Source organism: Alternaria ventricosa, assembly GCF_023758065.1.
Source record: "Alternaria ventricosa strain BMP 2768 chromosome Unknown scaffold_11, whole genome shotgun sequence".
NCBI lineage: Eukaryota > Fungi > Ascomycota > Dothideomycetes > Pleosporales > Pleosporaceae > Alternaria > Alternaria ventricosa.
In genome coordinates, this window is record NW_026055691.1 from 995,852 (window position 1) to 1,013,540 (window position 17,689).

The 17,689-nt window shown below is 53.9% G+C and overlaps 6 protein-coding genes across 6 annotated transcripts; 4 read left to right on the plus strand and 2 right to left on the minus strand.

The window, feature by feature from the left end:
• Nucleotides 1-1,886: 1,886 nt before the first annotated feature.
• On the plus strand, nucleotides 1,887-4,124 carry J4E93_006834 (uncharacterized protein; the record flags this gene model as incomplete). Its single annotated transcript, XM_049344744.1, has 5 exons — nucleotides 1,887-2,246; nucleotides 2,300-2,404; nucleotides 2,451-3,383; nucleotides 3,436-3,874; nucleotides 3,925-4,124. 5 exons carry the CDS (start codon nucleotides 1,887-1,889, stop codon nucleotides 4,122-4,124), a joined length of 2,037 nt encoding a protein of 678 aa, XP_049198398.1.
• A 514-nt stretch (nucleotides 4,125-4,638) lies between these two features.
• Nucleotides 4,639-5,929, minus strand: J4E93_006835 (uncharacterized protein; the record flags this gene model as incomplete). The annotated part of the gene is made up of 2 exons (XM_049344745.1): nucleotides 4,639-5,588; nucleotides 5,764-5,929. The coding sequence occupies 2 exons, from the start codon at nucleotides 5,927-5,929 to the stop codon at nucleotides 4,639-4,641; spliced, it is 1,116 nt and encodes a 371-aa protein (XP_049198399.1).
• Nucleotides 5,930-7,192: 1,263 nt separating this feature from the next.
• On the minus strand, nucleotides 7,193-9,122 carry J4E93_006836 (uncharacterized protein; the record flags this gene model as incomplete). Its single annotated transcript, XM_049344746.1, has 2 exons — nucleotides 7,193-7,866; nucleotides 7,913-9,122. The coding sequence occupies 2 exons, from the start codon at nucleotides 9,120-9,122 to the stop codon at nucleotides 7,193-7,195; spliced, it is 1,884 nt and encodes a 627-aa protein (XP_049198400.1).
• Nucleotides 9,123-9,624: 502 nt separating this feature from the next.
• Nucleotides 9,625-12,645, plus strand: YSH1 (endoribonuclease ysh1; the record flags this gene model as incomplete). Its single annotated transcript, XM_049344747.1, has 5 exons — nucleotides 9,625-9,774; nucleotides 9,827-9,924; nucleotides 10,183-11,314; nucleotides 11,371-12,052; nucleotides 12,110-12,645. 5 exons carry the CDS (start codon nucleotides 9,625-9,627, stop codon nucleotides 12,643-12,645), a joined length of 2,598 nt encoding a protein of 865 aa, XP_049198401.1.
• Nucleotides 12,646-14,108: 1,463 nt separating this feature from the next.
• Nucleotides 14,109-15,728, plus strand: J4E93_006838 (uncharacterized protein; the record flags this gene model as incomplete). Its single annotated transcript, XM_049344748.1, has 1 exon — nucleotides 14,109-15,728. One exon carries the CDS (start codon nucleotides 14,109-14,111, stop codon nucleotides 15,726-15,728), a length of 1,620 nt encoding a protein of 539 aa, XP_049198402.1.
• A 440-nt stretch (nucleotides 15,729-16,168) lies between these two features.
• J4E93_006839 (uncharacterized protein) lies at nucleotides 16,169-17,375 on the plus strand (the record flags this gene model as incomplete). The annotated part of the gene is made up of 4 exons (XM_049344749.1): nucleotides 16,169-16,344; nucleotides 16,464-16,883; nucleotides 16,935-17,266; nucleotides 17,317-17,375. 4 exons carry the CDS (start codon nucleotides 16,169-16,171, stop codon nucleotides 17,373-17,375), a joined length of 987 nt encoding a protein of 328 aa, XP_049198403.1.
• Nucleotides 17,376-17,689: the final 314 nt, after the last annotated feature.

Consider the following 17,689-nt stretch of genomic DNA (forward strand, 5'->3'; position numbering starts at 1 on the left):
TCTACCCACCAAACATCACCCAGCTCCTCAGACTCATCCGCGACCATAAAACCGCTGTCCGCAACGCCTCCTCCCTACGCAGACGAAGAGCCCTACCGCGACGACCCCCCAACTCCAACAGAAGCATCACCCTCGACGCGTCAAACCGCTTCACCGACCCATCAACGGCAGTCGCGACGCAGTCCACCTTACCAACCATACACAGACTCACCACCCCACACCCCAGACGCCGACGACGTCCCTCTCGCCCACCTCGTTTCCCACGCGTACATGCAGTCGACGGAAATATCTCACCAACCTAACGATGCTTTCTACCCAGCCGACGCACCCCCTCCATACGCAATCGCAGTCCGACAGTCTTATCGCGACACGCTCGTGCAGTACGTACCGCGTGGCCAGCATGGGGGTCGCGAGGAAGACGAGGAGAGTCAGATTGGTGTGGATGTGGTCAGGCCGGATGATGTGAGGTACTCGGTCGAGAATATTGTTGCGATGTTTGTCGTTGCGATAATGTTGTTGGTTGTGTCGGGGGTGTTGGCTTGGCTGGCGTTTGGGAGTGGGCTGGTGGGATGATCGCGAATACAGCATTGGGAGTCATGGTACACAGGCGAGCATTCTATACGACTTTTGGACAGGGCGATGGGTTACTTGTGGGCGTTTTACGTTGGATACACTGGAATATGGGTACATTGGACACATTGGACACATTGGATACACTTGAGTCCGTTGGGACGTTGGATGGTCGCATCTTGAAATCATTTTAGCACATATTTCGCATAGCATCAAGACATTGCCATTGGAAATTTTGATCGAGTCTCAAACATACGCATGCGAGTCCGAATCTACTGGTTAACGTGCTGCACAATTCGACGCTAGCATACCGTGACCGAACAGGCCCGGTTCCAAGTTTAGACACCAGCCTTACGGACCCTGGTGTGGAGAGTTTAGTGGGTCCGTAGCATGGCATCGATGGGCATCGGGACAAAGAAACGCGAAGATAGGTGACGACCTGCAAACTGCACAGAGATGTCAAGCTTGTACCTTTGCAATTCCAGCCCATTGCTCGCATAGGGCAAGGCATCCGCAACGTGCAACCTCAGGCATCTAGAGTGCTGAGGTGAGCAGTGTGCAGCGGACCCACCCAGCTCGGGCTTGTAAGACGGATGCATCGTTGATGGATTGGTCAGGCCGCCAGAGTGCTTGAGGAAACTATCTTGTCTTCTTGTCCTCCTGAGAGTCGGCCCTGCTCAGCACGTGGTGTTCGGCCGGGAATAGTCGTTGCATGTCGCTGGGGTACCGCTGGGAACTGGACAGAACAGGCGTGTTTGACAGCGGCTCGACGTGGCTGGTCGTGGGCAATGGCCTTAGTATGTGGCGTAGGATGCCCAGGATGCTGACCGGCGGAGAGTGACCCGCTCTTTGTGTACAATTCACCCCGCCGCGTCAATTTCGCCAGGAAGCGCCGTGGCCAGGAAGGTCAACTGTTGGGTGTGCGCGCGCTGCATCTGCCGTGTCAAGCTCGAGGATACTTTGCTCATCCTCCAGCTGCCCCAGTCGATTCCCTCGGGACTGCGCCGCACCGCGTTGGCGGGCTTTCCTTCACACAGCCTTGCAGCTTGCGCCGTTTGGACCGCGCCCAGCTTGCTGTCAGCCGCAGCACCGCTCCCAGATATCCTGCACCGCACCCCTCCCGCCTGACCAGCCCTCCTCCCTCCTCTCTCATGAGTTCCATGAACGCCCGTTTCAAGAACCTAGTGGGTTCGAAACGCAAGAGTTCCTCACACAATCCCTCGCCCACGCCCCAAGGCAATCCCGCCCCCACGGGAGCGCAACGACCGACGTCGCTATCGCCCCAGGCTTCGAATTCCAGCAGCACCTCGCTCCCCATGAACCAGCAAAACCCCCTGGGCCGCCCGCCCTCGTATACCTATGCCCCTCCCGGCGGCCTCGGTGCGCCGCAACAGCAGCACGGCCGGCCCGCGAGCCCTCTGCCGCCCATCAACACGGGCGCGCCTGGCTACCCGCCCCAGCAGACCCCCATGGGCTACCCACCGCAGGCTGGCCCGCCTGGCTATCCTCCCCAGGGCCCGCCGGGAGCTGGACAGTACGGCCAGGGCTACGGCGCTCCACCGCCGGGCGCTCCTGCCCCTCATGGTCCCCCCGCAACGTACAATAGGCCCTCGGGCATGGCAGAGGTAGCCGGTGAAGGTCGCTCCAAGGCCCAGCTCATTGTGGGCATCGACTTTGTGAGCAGCCTCAGACACCACCAGACGTAGCAGCAGCTAACCATGCCACACAGGGCACCACCTTCTCCGGCGTCGCATTCGCCTTTGCGACCAACACCGAGGCCAAGGAAGACATCATCACCGAATGGCCTGGCGCGGGCAACCAGACAAAGCAGAAGGTGCGCTAGACCGACCCCTCCACATGCACCCGCTAACCCTTCCCAGATTCCCACTGTCCTCTACTACGACCAGTACCAGAAGGTAGTCGGATGGGGCCCTGACATCGCCGATGCTCTGGCCCCCACGGGCTACCCCAAGCCTGGTGTGCAAAAGGTCGAATGGTTCAAGCTGCAGCTCATGCTGTCCGGAAACACATACATCGACCCCATCAACCTCCCGCCGCTACCCCCGGGCAAGTCTGAGATCGATGTCGCCGCCGACTACCTCTTCCACTTGCGTCAGGCGATGCGGAACCAGCTGCAGAAGACACTCGGTGAGGTGTTCAACCGCGAGGAGCGCAACATCAGATACTACCTTACAGTACCCGCCATCTGGAACGACGCTGGAAAGGCTGCAACGCGTGCAGCTGCCATTCAGGCTGGTTTCTTGCGGGACGAAAACGACAACAGACTCACCCTCATCACCGAACCCGAAGCCGCCGCCATGTTCTGCTCAAAGACCGGTCTGCTCAACCTCAAGATACACGACGCCGTCCTCATTGTCGATTGCGGTGGTGGCACCGTCGATTTGATCGCCTACGAAGTCGAAGAAGAGCAGCCCTTCTCCGTCGCCGAGTGCACAGCTGGTTCCGGAGACTCGTGTGGTTCCACCGCGCTCAACCGCAACTTCAGCAACATCCTCCGAGCCAAGATCAGGAAGATGAAACTCCCAGATGGCTCCAAGACAGCCGGTAAAGTATACGCCAAATGCATCATGGACTTCGAGAACAGGATAAAAGCCGACTTCCGAAACAATGGTCAGAAGTGGGCTGTCGACGTCGGTATTGAGGCTGAATTCCCTGAGGCTGGCATTGAGGAGGGGTACATGACCTTCACTAATGAGGAGATTCTACAGTGCTTTGAGCCTGTGGTTAACCGCATTCTCGAGCTTGTCAGGAACCAGATTATTGCTATTCAGGCACAGAACAGGTCATTGCAGGTGAGCAGTCAGACATGTCGAAACACGTCACTTCCAGTGCTGATTATTGTAGAACGTCTTGGTGGTCGGTGGTTTCGGTGCCTCCGAATATCTCTTCCAACAAATCAAACTCCACGTCCCGCCCCAATTTCAGTCAAAGGTTGTCCGTCCCATGGACTCCGTTGCCGCTATCGTCAAGGGAGCCGTCACGGCCGGTATCACAGAGCGAATTGTCACACACCGTGTTGCGCGTAGGCATTACCTCATGGCCACTCTCCAGCCATTCAAGGAGGGCCACCATCCCGAGCAGTACCGTGTTCCGTCTCTTGACGGCAAAGATCGCTGCAAGTACACGCGCCAGATTTTCGTGCAAAAGGGCCAAAGGGTCAAGATTGGCGAGCCAGTTAAGGTGTCATTCTTCAGACAAGTCGCGCCTGGTGCGACACTCATGTACGAGGATATACTCTACGCATGCGACGACGACGTTTGCCCAGAGTACACCAAAGACCCTCGTGAGTGAAAAAGATACCTGAACGAAATGTATGTACTAACAGCGAACTAGGTATCAAGGAAGTCGTCACCCTCACCTCTGACCTCTCACGAAAGAACCTCGAAAAAGACTTTGAACGCATGGATACCCCTCAAGGTACTTTCTACCGCGTCTACTTTGACATTTACCTCACGCTCGACGGATCCGAATTCAACGCCGAGCTCGTCTGCCAGGGCGAGGTCATGGGCCGCTGCACTGCTCGCTTCAGATAAACAGGGCAATCGCATCTTGATAATACCGAGCAAACTACGCACGACTGTTTTTTCGAAAAAGTTGTTAATCTGCGGGAGAGCAAACATACTTTTGGACATTTTACTACCGGGATACGAGCACGATGTATGGGTAGACGAGGACCATGATTGCGACTGTCTCTTCTGCGCGCGTCCTCTTTTATCTTGTTTTGTGGGCCATTTTTTTTTTCTCCTGACGATCTGGTCCAGGGCGATTGATGATGTTATATAAGCATACCCCTCTTCAAACGTTTGAAATAGCAAAATCTTTACCATTGTTTTGACTGGTGTTACTTGGGACTGATGTCACCTTTTCTTGAGATCTCCGTCACGCTTCCGTTCGTCAAAGGGACGAAACTGTCGACATGTGGAGTGCCTTCTAATCATAGTGATGGCAACAAAACAGCTCTGAGAAGGGATACCTGTCATACATTAAGCAGAGATTCATACAAGCACAAAACCTATCGTACACAAACCGCCATGCACCCCACACCCCTCAATCCTCCAAATCAAACGGCCAAGTATCTCTAATCTCCGCCTCCGTCAACCTCTCCCCATCCTCACTAACCCAAACCCTCTCCCCCCGTTCCCCCACCGCCCCCACCATCGCCTCCTCAAACCACTCCTTCTGCGCCTGATTCGTCACCTCATACATATCCGCCCACACCCACCCCCCCCTCTGCACACCCAACCGTTTCTGCACTTCCAACCTAAACGTAAGCCTTGCCTCGAACTCTTTATATTTTTCCCAATGCGCGGCATATTCTTCTCGGCTAGGCATGGGATACGCACATGGTCCTACCGTCGAGAAACCAAGTTCTCCCCATCGCCGCGACGTCTGGATGAGTTCCTCGCGGAAGGGGGTGGCACCGTGGAGCCAGGATCTGTGGCCGTAGGTGAAGGGGCGGAGGTAGGCTTCGTCCATTGTACGTGGGATGAGCATTGTAAGGGGGAGGTGGGATTGGATTAGGTGGGTGAAGGCTTCTGCGCGGAGGGTGCTTGAGGGCGTGTATGTTGGTTGTTTTTGTTTTTGTTCTTGTTCTTGTCCTTGATCTCCTGCTTCGCCTTGTCCATCATCCTCAGCAGCGACTCCTACTTCTTCTTTCTGCGCAAAGTCAGGTGTAGAGTCCGCATACCAAAACGCTGGCTGTACAGCCAACGACTGCCAGTCCAGCATCGCCGTGAGAATTGTTGGATCCTCATCCGAAACGAATATGTTCCGTGAATTTAGGTCTGGGTGGAATAGTATAGGCGTGGACACCATTTGCATGAGCGTAGTTTGGATCATCTGTTTTGTTATTGCGCGGCAGTATTCTAGGAGGACTTTGTGTTCTGAGATGGTGCCGTGGTAGGACGGGAGGCGGAGGGAAGAGGCTATGCTGGCGGGTGGGAGGCGCGAGAGGCCTACGTCGGTGAGGGCGGAGCTGAAGGTGGGGAGGTCTGGCCCTGGGGTGATGATGAGGATGTTGGGTTGATACTGGAATGATGGGGGTTGGCTTACATGGTCCTCGGTTGGGCTTGACATCGTGGTAGTACTTTGGTGAGGTGGGTGAACAGTTCCAATATAAGTCGTCGCAACTAGGTCCGATGCAGAAGTCTGAGTCCAGCGGGATTGCGGAACCCTCGATGTACGGTGTGTCGGTTCGATATATACTGCCGTATGCGGGGAACACAAGGTTGGTCGCCTCTTTCATTTTCTGGTAGATGGGTTTCATGCACAATGTTCGCTGAACCTCTGTCATCTCGTGCCATTTCGAAGCCAAGCAGACGCCCGATGCATGTTCCATGATGATGTACTCGCTTCCGATGGCATTAGATGCGTCGTCGCTCCAGTCTATGATTCTGGGAATAGGGATCCTTGTCTTGTTTTGCACTGATAGAATGGAAGGTCAGTCATTTCCTTTACCACACTTCGTGTCTTCCAGTCCCTGAGATCAGAACGTACAGTACTCCACCGTAGCGACCTCCGAACCCGTTGTATACCTCGGTGGGCCCGCCACAGAAAACGGCAGTTTCGCAACACGACGTTCCCCATTGTCAGTCTGGAAAATGAAGACCCGGTTGCTGCCGCCTTCAGTCTTCTCACACGAGGTGATGGAATGAGAACCGGGGCATAGAGCTATGATCTTGCGACACAAAGCGTCAAAGTCGAATTGTATGAACCGTGCCTTTCGCTCAATTGCATCGTTACGGAGCCATCGCCCTTTTGTGTAGTTGTAGGGGTCGAAGTCTGCGTGAAGGTTAGCAATGTGAAAGAAGCTACTTGGTGAGGATAGGAGGATGGCGTACCTTCACCGAAAGGATGCTTTGAATGCGTTGATGTGGAAAATGCTGCTCGGAATCGACGTATTTTTTCAGGCCTTATACTATGGTGTGTATAGACGGGAGCTCCTTGCCAACTTACAAGTCCTCTGCTGATGGATAAGCATTTGTTATGCGTTCGAACAGTACACAAGGCAAGAGTGGTGAGCGACCGTCTTGAGATATGGTACATAGCAACGCCTCGAACAACGATAGGTAAATAGATGTATAATCAAACTGTGATCAAGAGAGCGAAAGTGCAACCGCATTGAGCGGAGCTGTTGACAGGCACCCAAAATGCTTGCAACTGTGCCGCAGTCGAACATACGAGGCTGAGCATATCGGCGCTACTCCAGAACGCTTGCTATTGGCGCGTCTGATGCGTAGATCTGTATACGCATTGGAAGTAGCCTTGTAGGCATGACCAGATCTTCTTGCATCAAGGCTACCGATAGAGATGTTTTGACTCGCTGAGTAGCATCGTGAAGAACACAAATTCGAAAGCCGGTTGATGGTATCTTCTGTAGATATTATTCTTGGGGATCATTTAGCTACTTCAGCCCAGTGAACGTGATACCTTTCGCACGAACTCATTCCATTCGAAGGTACCCAATCATTCATCTCTCATCGATGAAAGTTTTACCCCAGCCCTTGGGGATATAATGCAAATAATATGTCACAAGTTCTGTCCTCTTCACCTGACATCCTTCCGTTTAACGCCAACGCTGATAATGCAAATAAGGTAGAGCCTAAGCTCTTAGACCTGGGCCAGGTACGGCAGGCGCCGCCTTGTTGACCTCGGGCTTAGTATCCTTTTCTGTGTTCTTGAGACGCGCCAAGATGACCGTGAGCGTCTTCTTCTCTCTTCCATCATTGTCTAGCACATGAATCAAATCACGGAGCTGGATACCGGCGCCTGTTTCGGTCTGCTCAATGGTGTCGCCGAACTTGCGCTTCTTGCCCATGAGAGCCTTTTCGGGCGCTTGGACTGCAGGTGTAGCGGCGCCACTACCACCTGTTGCTGCAGCTGGTCGTGGTGTTGATGCACCTGACGCTGGTCCTCCACCACCGCCCGTCATCCACGAGTATTTCTTCTTCTTGCCACCAAGCGCCATGCTGGCGGTCTCGTTGGCTTTGCCGAATACGACAACGTCTGACTGACTTTGCTTCTTGGCGAATGCCAAAGCCTTCTTTGTCACAGGTTCCGGCATGGGTATTGGTGCGGCTGGCGCATCTGCTGAGGAGGCCGAGGCGCCTGCTTGACGCTTCGCGCGCTTGCGGAGGCGCTCCTGCTCCCACTTGTAGTCATCATTGACGCGCTTCGTAAGTGCAATGGCAACGTGGTTGACGTTTTGGTATGTTCGCTGAGGGGTTGGGGGTGCTTCGCTTGGAGGCGTTGGTAATCGTCCCGCATTGGGGATGCCTAAGTCGATTAGCAATAAATCGGAAGAAATTCAAAACAGACATACCCTTGCTGGCTGTCGCTGTAGGGCTGACAGCGCTGTCTGTTGCCTCCCATGGCGTCTTCAAGATGTTGACTGGCGGAGCCATCTTCTCTGATGCGCCCTCATCCACCACAGCAAGATCAAGCATTTGTGGGGGAATGATGCCATGAGAAGTATTTTGACGACCTTGGCATAAAGCAAAAGAATCCTCAACTATGGTCCGGACACGCTCCTCGGCAGCCAGCGATATCAGCGTCAGAATCTCCACAAGTGGAGCGTTCTGGTTCAGTAGACTGGCAGCCTCCAAGCCTACGATTTGTTCGCCGTTGGCACCAGCTGCAGTGGTACGTGCGATCTCTTGCTGTCCCTTGTCTGGGATTTTGTCAAACAAGCCATCAACATTGATCTGGATACCGTGCTCATAGCCGCGTTTCGCGATGCGATGTCTTAGGACACTTGCTGACAGGAACGGGTCGTTCAGTGGCTGCTGGGCTGACTCGTTCAGGATCCTGGCGGCTTGCTCGTGCTTCCTGATGAACTCGGCTTCATGCTGCTCCTTGGTCATTTCTTGACTAAGTGCGCCGGTCCCTTGGAATGCGCCATGGCCCGACTGCTGGCTCCAGTTATTGAAGCTAGCATGTGGTGATGCTGTGGAGCCCGATGCTTGCGAGTTGAAGCTCCTGTAGTTGTGCAGCAGGTTGTCCTCCTCGGCACGCAGATCGATACCAGATCCTGTGAGCACATCGCTAATGTTATTGACGTCCAGGTCGCGCGCATTCGCCTTCTCTAATTCCGAACTATCGCCAGTCTTGCTATAAGGGACCTTGGGTGGCGGCATAGAGCCCTGGGGCGCTGGCGGCTGTCCATTCGGGTGCTGATACGGCTGGGGCTGGTGGAAGGGCGGAGGCTGCATGGCGGCGGGCGAGGTGGGCATTGAGTGGTAGCCAGGCGTCTGCGGGGAAGCGGTATACGGCGAGGGAGGGTATTGGGGCGCGCCAGGCATGCCAAAAGGCGACTGGTACGGCGCAGGCGATGGCGGGTTTGGCGACAGGCGCTGCCGCTTATTCGGAGGGATGCCGCTGCCCATGGTCGGGGACAGGGCGGTCGGCGACTGCTGGTAATTCTGCGGTGAGAAGGCGCGCGGCTGTTGCTGGTGGCCCAGATTCTGCGTTTGCACGGGCGGCGGGGGCTGCTGGCCCGGCGGCGGATACTGGTAGTTGTTCGGGTAGGCCATGGTGGGCAGCTCGTCCCTTTCGGGGAGTCGCGCTGGCAGAGGGTTTCTATCGGCGCGTCATCCGGCGGCAGTATGGTCGGGGCTCGGTAGCGCTTGCGATGGGACGTGTTCGGCGGGCAGGCGCGGTGGGTGGAGTTGGCAGGCGCGTCGGGGTTGGTGATGTCGCGGTTGACAGAGCGGACGATGAATCTGGGAATGACGAGCACGGACAAAGCCTTGGCAGTCGCGCGCCAGACAAAGAGAGCCGCAACGGTTAACCAACTGCCACTCCGCTCTCACTCGACGCTGCCACGACTTCTCTCTCACCCTTGGGCGTTTCCATTGAGGCGTTGAATATCCCTGCGACACCAATTCACGATTAATGAGCTAGGTCCAGGCGCGGGTTATAGATATCTTACGCGTTCTTCTTCGGCTACCACCTGGGCATCCACCAACCCCGTAGCTTCACCTCCGTCGCCCGTATACCACCTAGTAAAACATCCACAACTCAACCCACACAACGATGGCGTCGAAGAGAAAGGCGACGGCTATGGCGCCCGAGGATGAAGACCCGATAGATCCTTCCGACGAGCTCATGTTCCTCTGTTTAGGAGGCGGCAACGAGGTTGGTCGGTCGTGTCACATCATCCAGTACAAGGGCAAGACCGTCATGGTACGCACTCAGGACTCGCATGCTCTACGGCAACTATACTAACGAGGGACAGCTTGATGCCGGTATGCATCCCGCACACGAAGGCTTGTCAGCCATGCCATTTTACGATGACTTCGATCTCAGCACCGTAGACGTGCTACTAATTTCACAGTATGTATACGCGCGTCTTGCTTGCCATGGTAGTTGGGGTTCGGCGCATCACTGGAGTCGGACCATGAGCGCGCAAAGGGCACTCGCAATACAGCGACTTGTATATCACTATGAATGGAATATAATTTGCTTCCTCCCGCTCGACTTCGATGATGTGCCCCTCCCTGGTTCCCACCAATGTATCTACAACTTTGGGCGCTTCTTCCGGGCTCACACTGAGTCCCCCAGTCGTCCTCCAGCATGCTGACATCAGGCTAGTTTCCACGTCGACCATGCTGCATCTCTACCCTATGTACTTGCGAAGACCAACTTCAAGGGCCGCGTATTCATGACACATCCGACCAAGGCCATCTACAAATGGCTCATCCAAGACTCTGTCCGTGTCGGTAATATGTCGAGCAATTCCGAGACCAAGATCCAAATGTACACCGAGGCGGACCATCTCAACACCTATCCTATGATTGAGTCAATCGACTTTTACACCACCCACACCGTATCCGGTGTACGGATAACACCATACCCAGCTGGACACGTACTTGGAGCGGCCATGTTTCTTATGGAGATTGCAGGCCTAAAGATACTCTTCACCGGCGACTACTCGCGGGAAGACGATCGACATTTGGTATCAGCTTCAGTACCTCCAGGCGTAAAGATCGACGTCCTCATCACCGAGTCAACATTCGGTATCTCGATGCATACGCCACGTGTCGAGCGAGAGGCACAGCTCATGAAGGCTATTACCGACGTGCTCAACCGCGGAGGTCGTGCTCTACTTCCAGTCTTCGCCCTGGGTAGAGCCCAGGAACTTCTTCTCATTCTCGACGAATACTGGAGTAAGCATCCAGAAGTTCAGAAGATACCCATATACTACAACTCCAGCTTAGCTCGGAAGTGTATGCAGGTCTACCAAACGTACGTCTCGGCCATGAACGACAACATCAAACGTCTCTTCGCCGAGCGCATGGCCGAAGCCGAAGCCGCGGGAGACACCGGTCGACGTGGAGCTTGGGATTTCAAGTTTGTCCGTTCACTCAAGAGTCTGGAGCGTTTCGACGATCTGGGTGGATGTGTCATGCTTGCGTCGCCGGGTATGATGCAGTCTGGCACATCGCGCGAGCTGCTTGAGCGATGGGCTCCCGACCCAAGGAATGGTGTCATCATTACCGGTTACTCCGTCGAGGGCACCATGGCAAAACAAATCGTTCACGAGCCGGACCAGATCCCAGCAATCATGTCCCGCGCTAGTAACGCAGCACGCCGGCCAGGTCAGAGGGAGAATGAGCAGGCCATGATTCCCCGACGGTGCACAGTCCAGGAGTACAGTTTCGCGGCGCACGTTGATGGAAAAGAGAACATGGAGTTTGTGCAAGAAGTCGCAGCTCCTGTCGTTGTAAGTCTAGCTTAGTCCACATCCATGGTGAAGACCACTTACTTACTGAATCTCAGATTCTTGTTCACGGCGAAAAGGGTAATATGACACGCCTGAAGTCTAAGCTCCTTTCCTTCAACGCCCAGAAAGCCGTCCCCACGAAGATTTACTCGCCCGCCAACTGCGAGGAACTCCGAATTCCTTTCAAGACCGACAAGATCGCCAAGGTAGTTGGAAAGCTAGCATCTATTGCTCCGCCTTTACCTCGCTCTCTGTCTTCCAATGGTGAAGGTGAGGCTACTGAAGACCAAGAAGGGGAGAAGGTGGACATGATCAGTGGAGTTCTCATCCAGAACGACTTCAAGATCTCTCTCATGGCGCCCGAGGATCTCAAGGAATATGCCGGTCTGACTACAACCACCATCATGTGCCGTCAGCACCTTACCCTATCAGCTGCTGGCATCGATCTCATACGATGGGCTCTTGAAGGAACCTTTGGTGCTATCAAAGAGAGCAGTCTCACAGATGCTGCCGTGGACGGCAAGATGAATGGCAACGGCACAGGTCACAAAGAGGAAGCAGACGAAGAAGTCAGCCGCACAGAAACAAAGTTCACAGTAATGGACTGCGTAAACGTCCTAATCAAGAACGGAGGAAGAGTAAAAGTAGAATGGGAAGGCAACGTAATCAACGACGGAATCGCCGACGCCGTCCTCGCCGTCCTCTTCACAGTCGAATCCTCACCAGCAGCTGTCCGACGTAAGTCCTCCCTCCCTCCCCTCTTATCCTTACCAAGTATACTAACACATGCCCTAGAATCCTCAAAACAGCATTCCCACAGCCACGCGCCCAAACAAGAAGCCGACGACATCACCACCACAAAACTAACCCACCGCTTCAAGAACCCGCACCCCCACCGCACAACCGACCCCTCCACGCGCCTCGCCCGCCTCTTCCTCTTCCTCGAAGCCCAATTCGGCGAAGAAGCCGTCCGCCCCATCACCCTCCCCCGCAACAGCACCACAACCGCCACTACAAACGGCACTCCCGCTGCCGCCCACTCAGATTCCATGGATACCTCCACGCCCGACGGCTCCGAACCATCCAACATCACCGCGTTTCCGCCTCCCATTGCGCCTGACGACCAGTTGTCGGCGGAGGATAAAGCGGAGTTGAAGCGGTTGCATAATTTGGGGATTCCGGTTCCAGGCGTGGAGATCAAGTTTGATAAGTTTGTGGCGAAGGTTTGGTTGGAGGATTTGGAGGTTGAGTGTGCGAATAAAGCGTTGAGGGCGAGGGTTAAGGCTGTTGTTGAGAGGGGGGTTGAGACGGTTAGTGGGTTGTGGCGGTAGAGTGGGGGTGGTCTGGGAGGGGGTTTGGGGTGGCGAGGTATAGGGGAAGGATGGGGAGAAAGACGAGTGTGTAGATCATGGGAGCACGTTAACCTAGGGAAAAACTGAACAGGTCTGCAGACTACATTAACATGGAAATATGCAAAGTAGGTGGTCTGACGTCGATGTAGGCTCTGGACCTGTTCTGCTTTTTTCTTGTTTGAGGTGGGAGGAGGTGTTTTGACATTCAATCACAGTGGAAGGATTTTGGCTTTTCTATTCTCATTTGCGATTACTTTATGGAGACTTTCGATTCGTTCGTGGGGTTCACTAGTTTACCAGAAAGTTCAAACAACAGTAACTCCAAGATCTCGATTGCCAAACAACTCCGTGTCTATGCATCCGCCTGTAAGCTGACAAAACCGCCTGCATCAATGTTGAAGAACAGTCCACCCAATCCTACCCCTCCAAATGCCAAGCCGGAATCTCCAACATAGCCTTTTCATCCTGCGTGGGTCGCAGCACCGGCGTCTTGGGCATGCGCGGCGCAGTACGCGATCTTAGGTACTGAATCACCCTCAACAACAGCTTGGAGTGTGAAGCACGACCCAAGGTGGAGCGGTCTGTGAGATCGATGTCTTCCCATTCCATCATGTCGATTTCCGTACTTGATGTAGGAGAAGAAGATCGTGAAGTTTGCGAATTTGGTGTTGGCACTTCAAAGGACGCGGTGTCGAGGGACGTAGTCGACATAGTTGAATATGTCGATGCCGAGAAAATTGAAGCATTCGAAGACGATGTCCTCGATGAAGTTCGTGACGAAGCCCTTGAAGGATGGGCAGACGGGAACGGAGACGGCGAGGAATGCGGGTCCGATGGCATAATGTCGAGCTCGTACTCTTCGGCGTATTTTGGCTTTTGAGATTTTGGCTTGATGGTATTGATGTGCGCGTGGACGAGTTGTGAGAGCATCATAACTGGAACCTGGGATGGTTTCGGGTGGTGGTGGATGAAAAGCGTTGTGTGAAGAGCTTTTTGAAGGGTCTTTTGACTTTTGTGAAAGACTTGTGTGTGTGAAAGAGGTATGTGAAGAGTTGAGCGTTGAATTCAGAAGTAGTCATGGTGGCCTCTGTTTATATACTCTGATATCTATAGTGAAACGTGGATGTGATATTCTATTAGTGTGGACATGCGCGATCCATGGTTGTGTCGAAAATCACATTGGCGTGGATTGGCCCACTTGACGCACCTCAGCCATGTGATTGGGGACAGGCGAAACAAGTAGGGAAGATTGTGGCTGTGATTTTTTCGATGCGTAGACATCACTGCGCGGGCATGAATTCTGCATTCCACGTCCCACGTCCCACGTCCCACGTCTTTGGTGTAGCATTGATCGTGAAGGGAGTGACGACTGTAGTATTCACATGTAGTCCACAACCATGGTCGTGTGCAAGTAAAACCTGCACTGCTATTATCCTCAGAAAATGTTAGAACGCCAGTCAGCTTACGATGCGCTCATACATGGTACTGATGTACCACGAATCAGTGCGAGGACTTTACGCGGGTCAGAGGCTCTAGCGCGGTTGAGGGAACGGTTGCCTCAGGCCAATTCGAACACCGTCGATGACTGCGAACAGGAGGATTTCGATGCGCGCTTCACTTTTGAAAAAAGCGGGACAGTACCCTCGTCGCCTCGATATGATGATGAATACGAGGTGTCGGACGTCGATCTCGAGGACATCATAGCCCAACTCGACGACCTATGTCGGGAAGAATCGCATCTTGACATCGATGAAGAAGTGGCGGACGGAAAGCAGTACCGGAATGTGGCAGCGGCGTTAAGGGCTGATGAGTCAGGCATGGATACCTCAGTCCTGGAGCAAATCAGGAACGCAGACGGATCAAGTGACCGGGTGTTCGACGACTTACTTGCTCCGTTACGTTCAGAGCCACTACTACTGGGAATCGAGGAGTCAGAAGAACACATGTTAGACGTTATACTCACTTGGAACAAGCGCATTGCCGACCAGCGTAATAGTGACTCGATCGAGCGCCAGGCCTTTGTTGCTGCTCTCAGGGAGAGAGTGAAGGTTGTCGACAAAGTTTTGGCGATTGTCAGTGACAACAGAAATAGCAACCAGGACAATGAGACTGGACAGAACGGCATCCTAGAACCTTCTCAACGTCAATTACTGAAAGCTATCCACGCATACCGACCAGAAACAAACGATTTTAAGAACCAGGATCCATTTGACATGCTTGTCATCATGTTAGCGCATATCCGACAGAAGGAGTTCGAGTTTGCCAATAGGGACAATGGCATATACCTTGCTCTCAAGGTGTTGAGCGGACAGGAGCAGCTGGAGCACCGATTCGACCGTGAGAAGAAGAGACGTGCTTATCAAAGGAACAAAAAGAATGCAGCGGAAGATGATAATAGGGAGGAGGTAAAACGATGCGAGACCAAATGGAGAGCTTATAACAGGAAGCTGGCAGGAAGAGCGCGACAAGGACTAATGGCTAAGATCCAATGCGCACGGAACGAGCTGAGGAAGGCCGGAATTGACGAGCTGCTGGATCTGGCTGTACTTCGATCAGCACAGCCACGAACCTCCAGAGAACCTCATCCAGGCGTCTACACTCCATCGCTGGAGGAGATATTTGACGCATGTAACAAAGCAGACGACTATGACAATCTCAACCATGAGTTCGCAGAGCACTTTCCGCATCTGGAGACCAAGCTGGAAGTGACTGTAAACAATGCGCAAGACATGAAAACAGTTCATGACACGGTTTTGTTCCGGATGGTGAAGCTCGCTGGTGCAGATCTGAAGGGTCTCGATAAGGATGAGAGGAAAAAGGTAATGGCGGCGCGCCTCAACGACCCCGTCACGGCAACGGTAATTGAGGAGACACTAAAGGGCGTGACGGACACACGTCGAGCTGCGAAGCAGATGCTCGAGCAGCTTGGGCTGATAGGGCAACCCATGCGTGAATTGCTGGGCGCTGTAACGGCGAAACGCGACGACCTAGCTGAATTGACACGCTTGATCAATCGCGAGGAATGTCCAGATACCAGCAACGAGATCCAAGAGCAGGCATAAGAGGACAAAAGGAAGTTGGCGATGCTGGCGGAGATAACGCTCTTAATTCCGGTTGTTGAGGTTTCTGATTCCGATCGATCTCAGTACGTCGCTTCATGTATGTCAATTTTTGCGTCTCGTAAGGCTGAACGCCAGCGGTGCCTGGCTTGAGCGATGTAGAATAATGCGCAATTTTAGTACTGCTATAGCACCAACCTGCGCATCGGGATTGGGGTGCGGGATTAATTGATACCGATGGGCACGCACTAAGGCGCGGTGATGTGAATGGAGGGTGTGCTGCAGGGCGGATATCCGGATTGCAGTCGGGAAAGAACGGGTCCAGCGCCAAGCACAAAACTTCTCATCAACTATCGCGGCTTTCTAATCTCCGCCTGTCCATCTTCACCACCACCAAACCTCTCCACTCCACTTCCTTCGCTTCTACCATCCATACCAGCGAAATGGCCACCTCTCCTCCCCCCACCGCCACCGGCTCCAACAAGGTCGATGCCGCAAAGGCTAAGCTTGCGGCCGCTGACCCTACCGCGCCCACTGGCCTGGCCCTGTACTCGCGATTCGCTTTCGCCGGTGCCGTCTGCTGCTCCGTCACCCACGGAGCCCTCACACCCGTCGATGTGTACGTTGTGCCGCTCCCCAATGGCTCGGGACGATGCCAATGCCTGCATCGCACACGCTTTGCGACAGTTGACAGATGTCGAAAATGACGACAGAATGCCAAGCTAACATGTGCAACAGCGTCAAGACCAGGATACAACTTGACCCCGTCACCTACAACACCGGTCTGATCGGTGGATTCCGCAAGACCATCGCCAATGAGGGTATGGGCGCTGTCTGGACCGGTTTCGGTCCCACCGCTGCCGGTTACTTCCTCCAGGGTGCCTTCAAGTTCGGAGGTTACGAGTTCTTCAAGCAGCAGTCCATCAACCTCGTCGGTTACGAGACTGCCGCCAACAACCGCACTGCCGTCTACCTCGCCTCTGCCGCCGTCGCTGAGTTCTTCGCCGATGTCGCCCTCTGCCCTCTCGAGGCTACCCGTATCCGTCTCGTCGGTGACCCAACCTTCGCCAACGGTCTCGTTGGTGGATTCTCCAAGATCCTGAAGAACGAGGGTGTCGGTGCCTTCTACTCTGGTTTCGGACCCATCCTGTTCAAGCAGTATGTACAATTCCTCTGATTGAAAATTGGTTTTGGCTAATCATCCATCAGGGTTCCCTACACCATGGCCAAGTTCGCCGTCTTCGAGAAGGTCAACGAGGCCGTCTACTCCGTCGTCGACAAGAGCCAAACCTCCAACGGCATGCAGACCGTCTACAACTTGGGCTCTGGTATCATTGCCGGTTTCGCCGCCGCCATCATCTCCCAGCCCGCCGACACCATGCTCTCCAGGATTAACAAGACCAAGGGTCTTCCCGGAGAGGGAACCACCTCCCGTTTGATCAAGATCGCCAAGGAGCTCGGTCTCCGTGGCTCTTTCGGTGGTATTGGTGCCCGTCTTTTCATGGTTGGTACCCTGACCGCTGGTCAGTTCGCCATCTACGGTAAGTTTTTTCTCAACGCCTTCTGTCGCGCCTAAAGCTAACTTCACCAGGTGATATCAAGAAGGCACTCGGTGCTACAGGCGGTGTAGAAATCGCTAAGACTAACTAAGTTTTCGTCTTGTGCGATGCGGAGAGAGTGACGGAGGAGATGATACCAAGACAGCCATGACAGCGGGTCTCGAGGTGGACTTGTCGCACAAAAAGTCTGTCTTTTCTTGCATAATGGCTGGCATGGGTTTGTTCGATATCACATTTCTTCTATGTGTTTTGCGTTTATTTGCAGTCATTCAAGTTAGATCTTGCTTCGCTTAGACGGCGATTTTATGTAACAGTACGATCGAGTAGGAAACATACTGCACAATAGACCCAACTCATAATGTCCAAGCCTTGCATCCAAGTGATATCGAACGGCATTGAGAACCG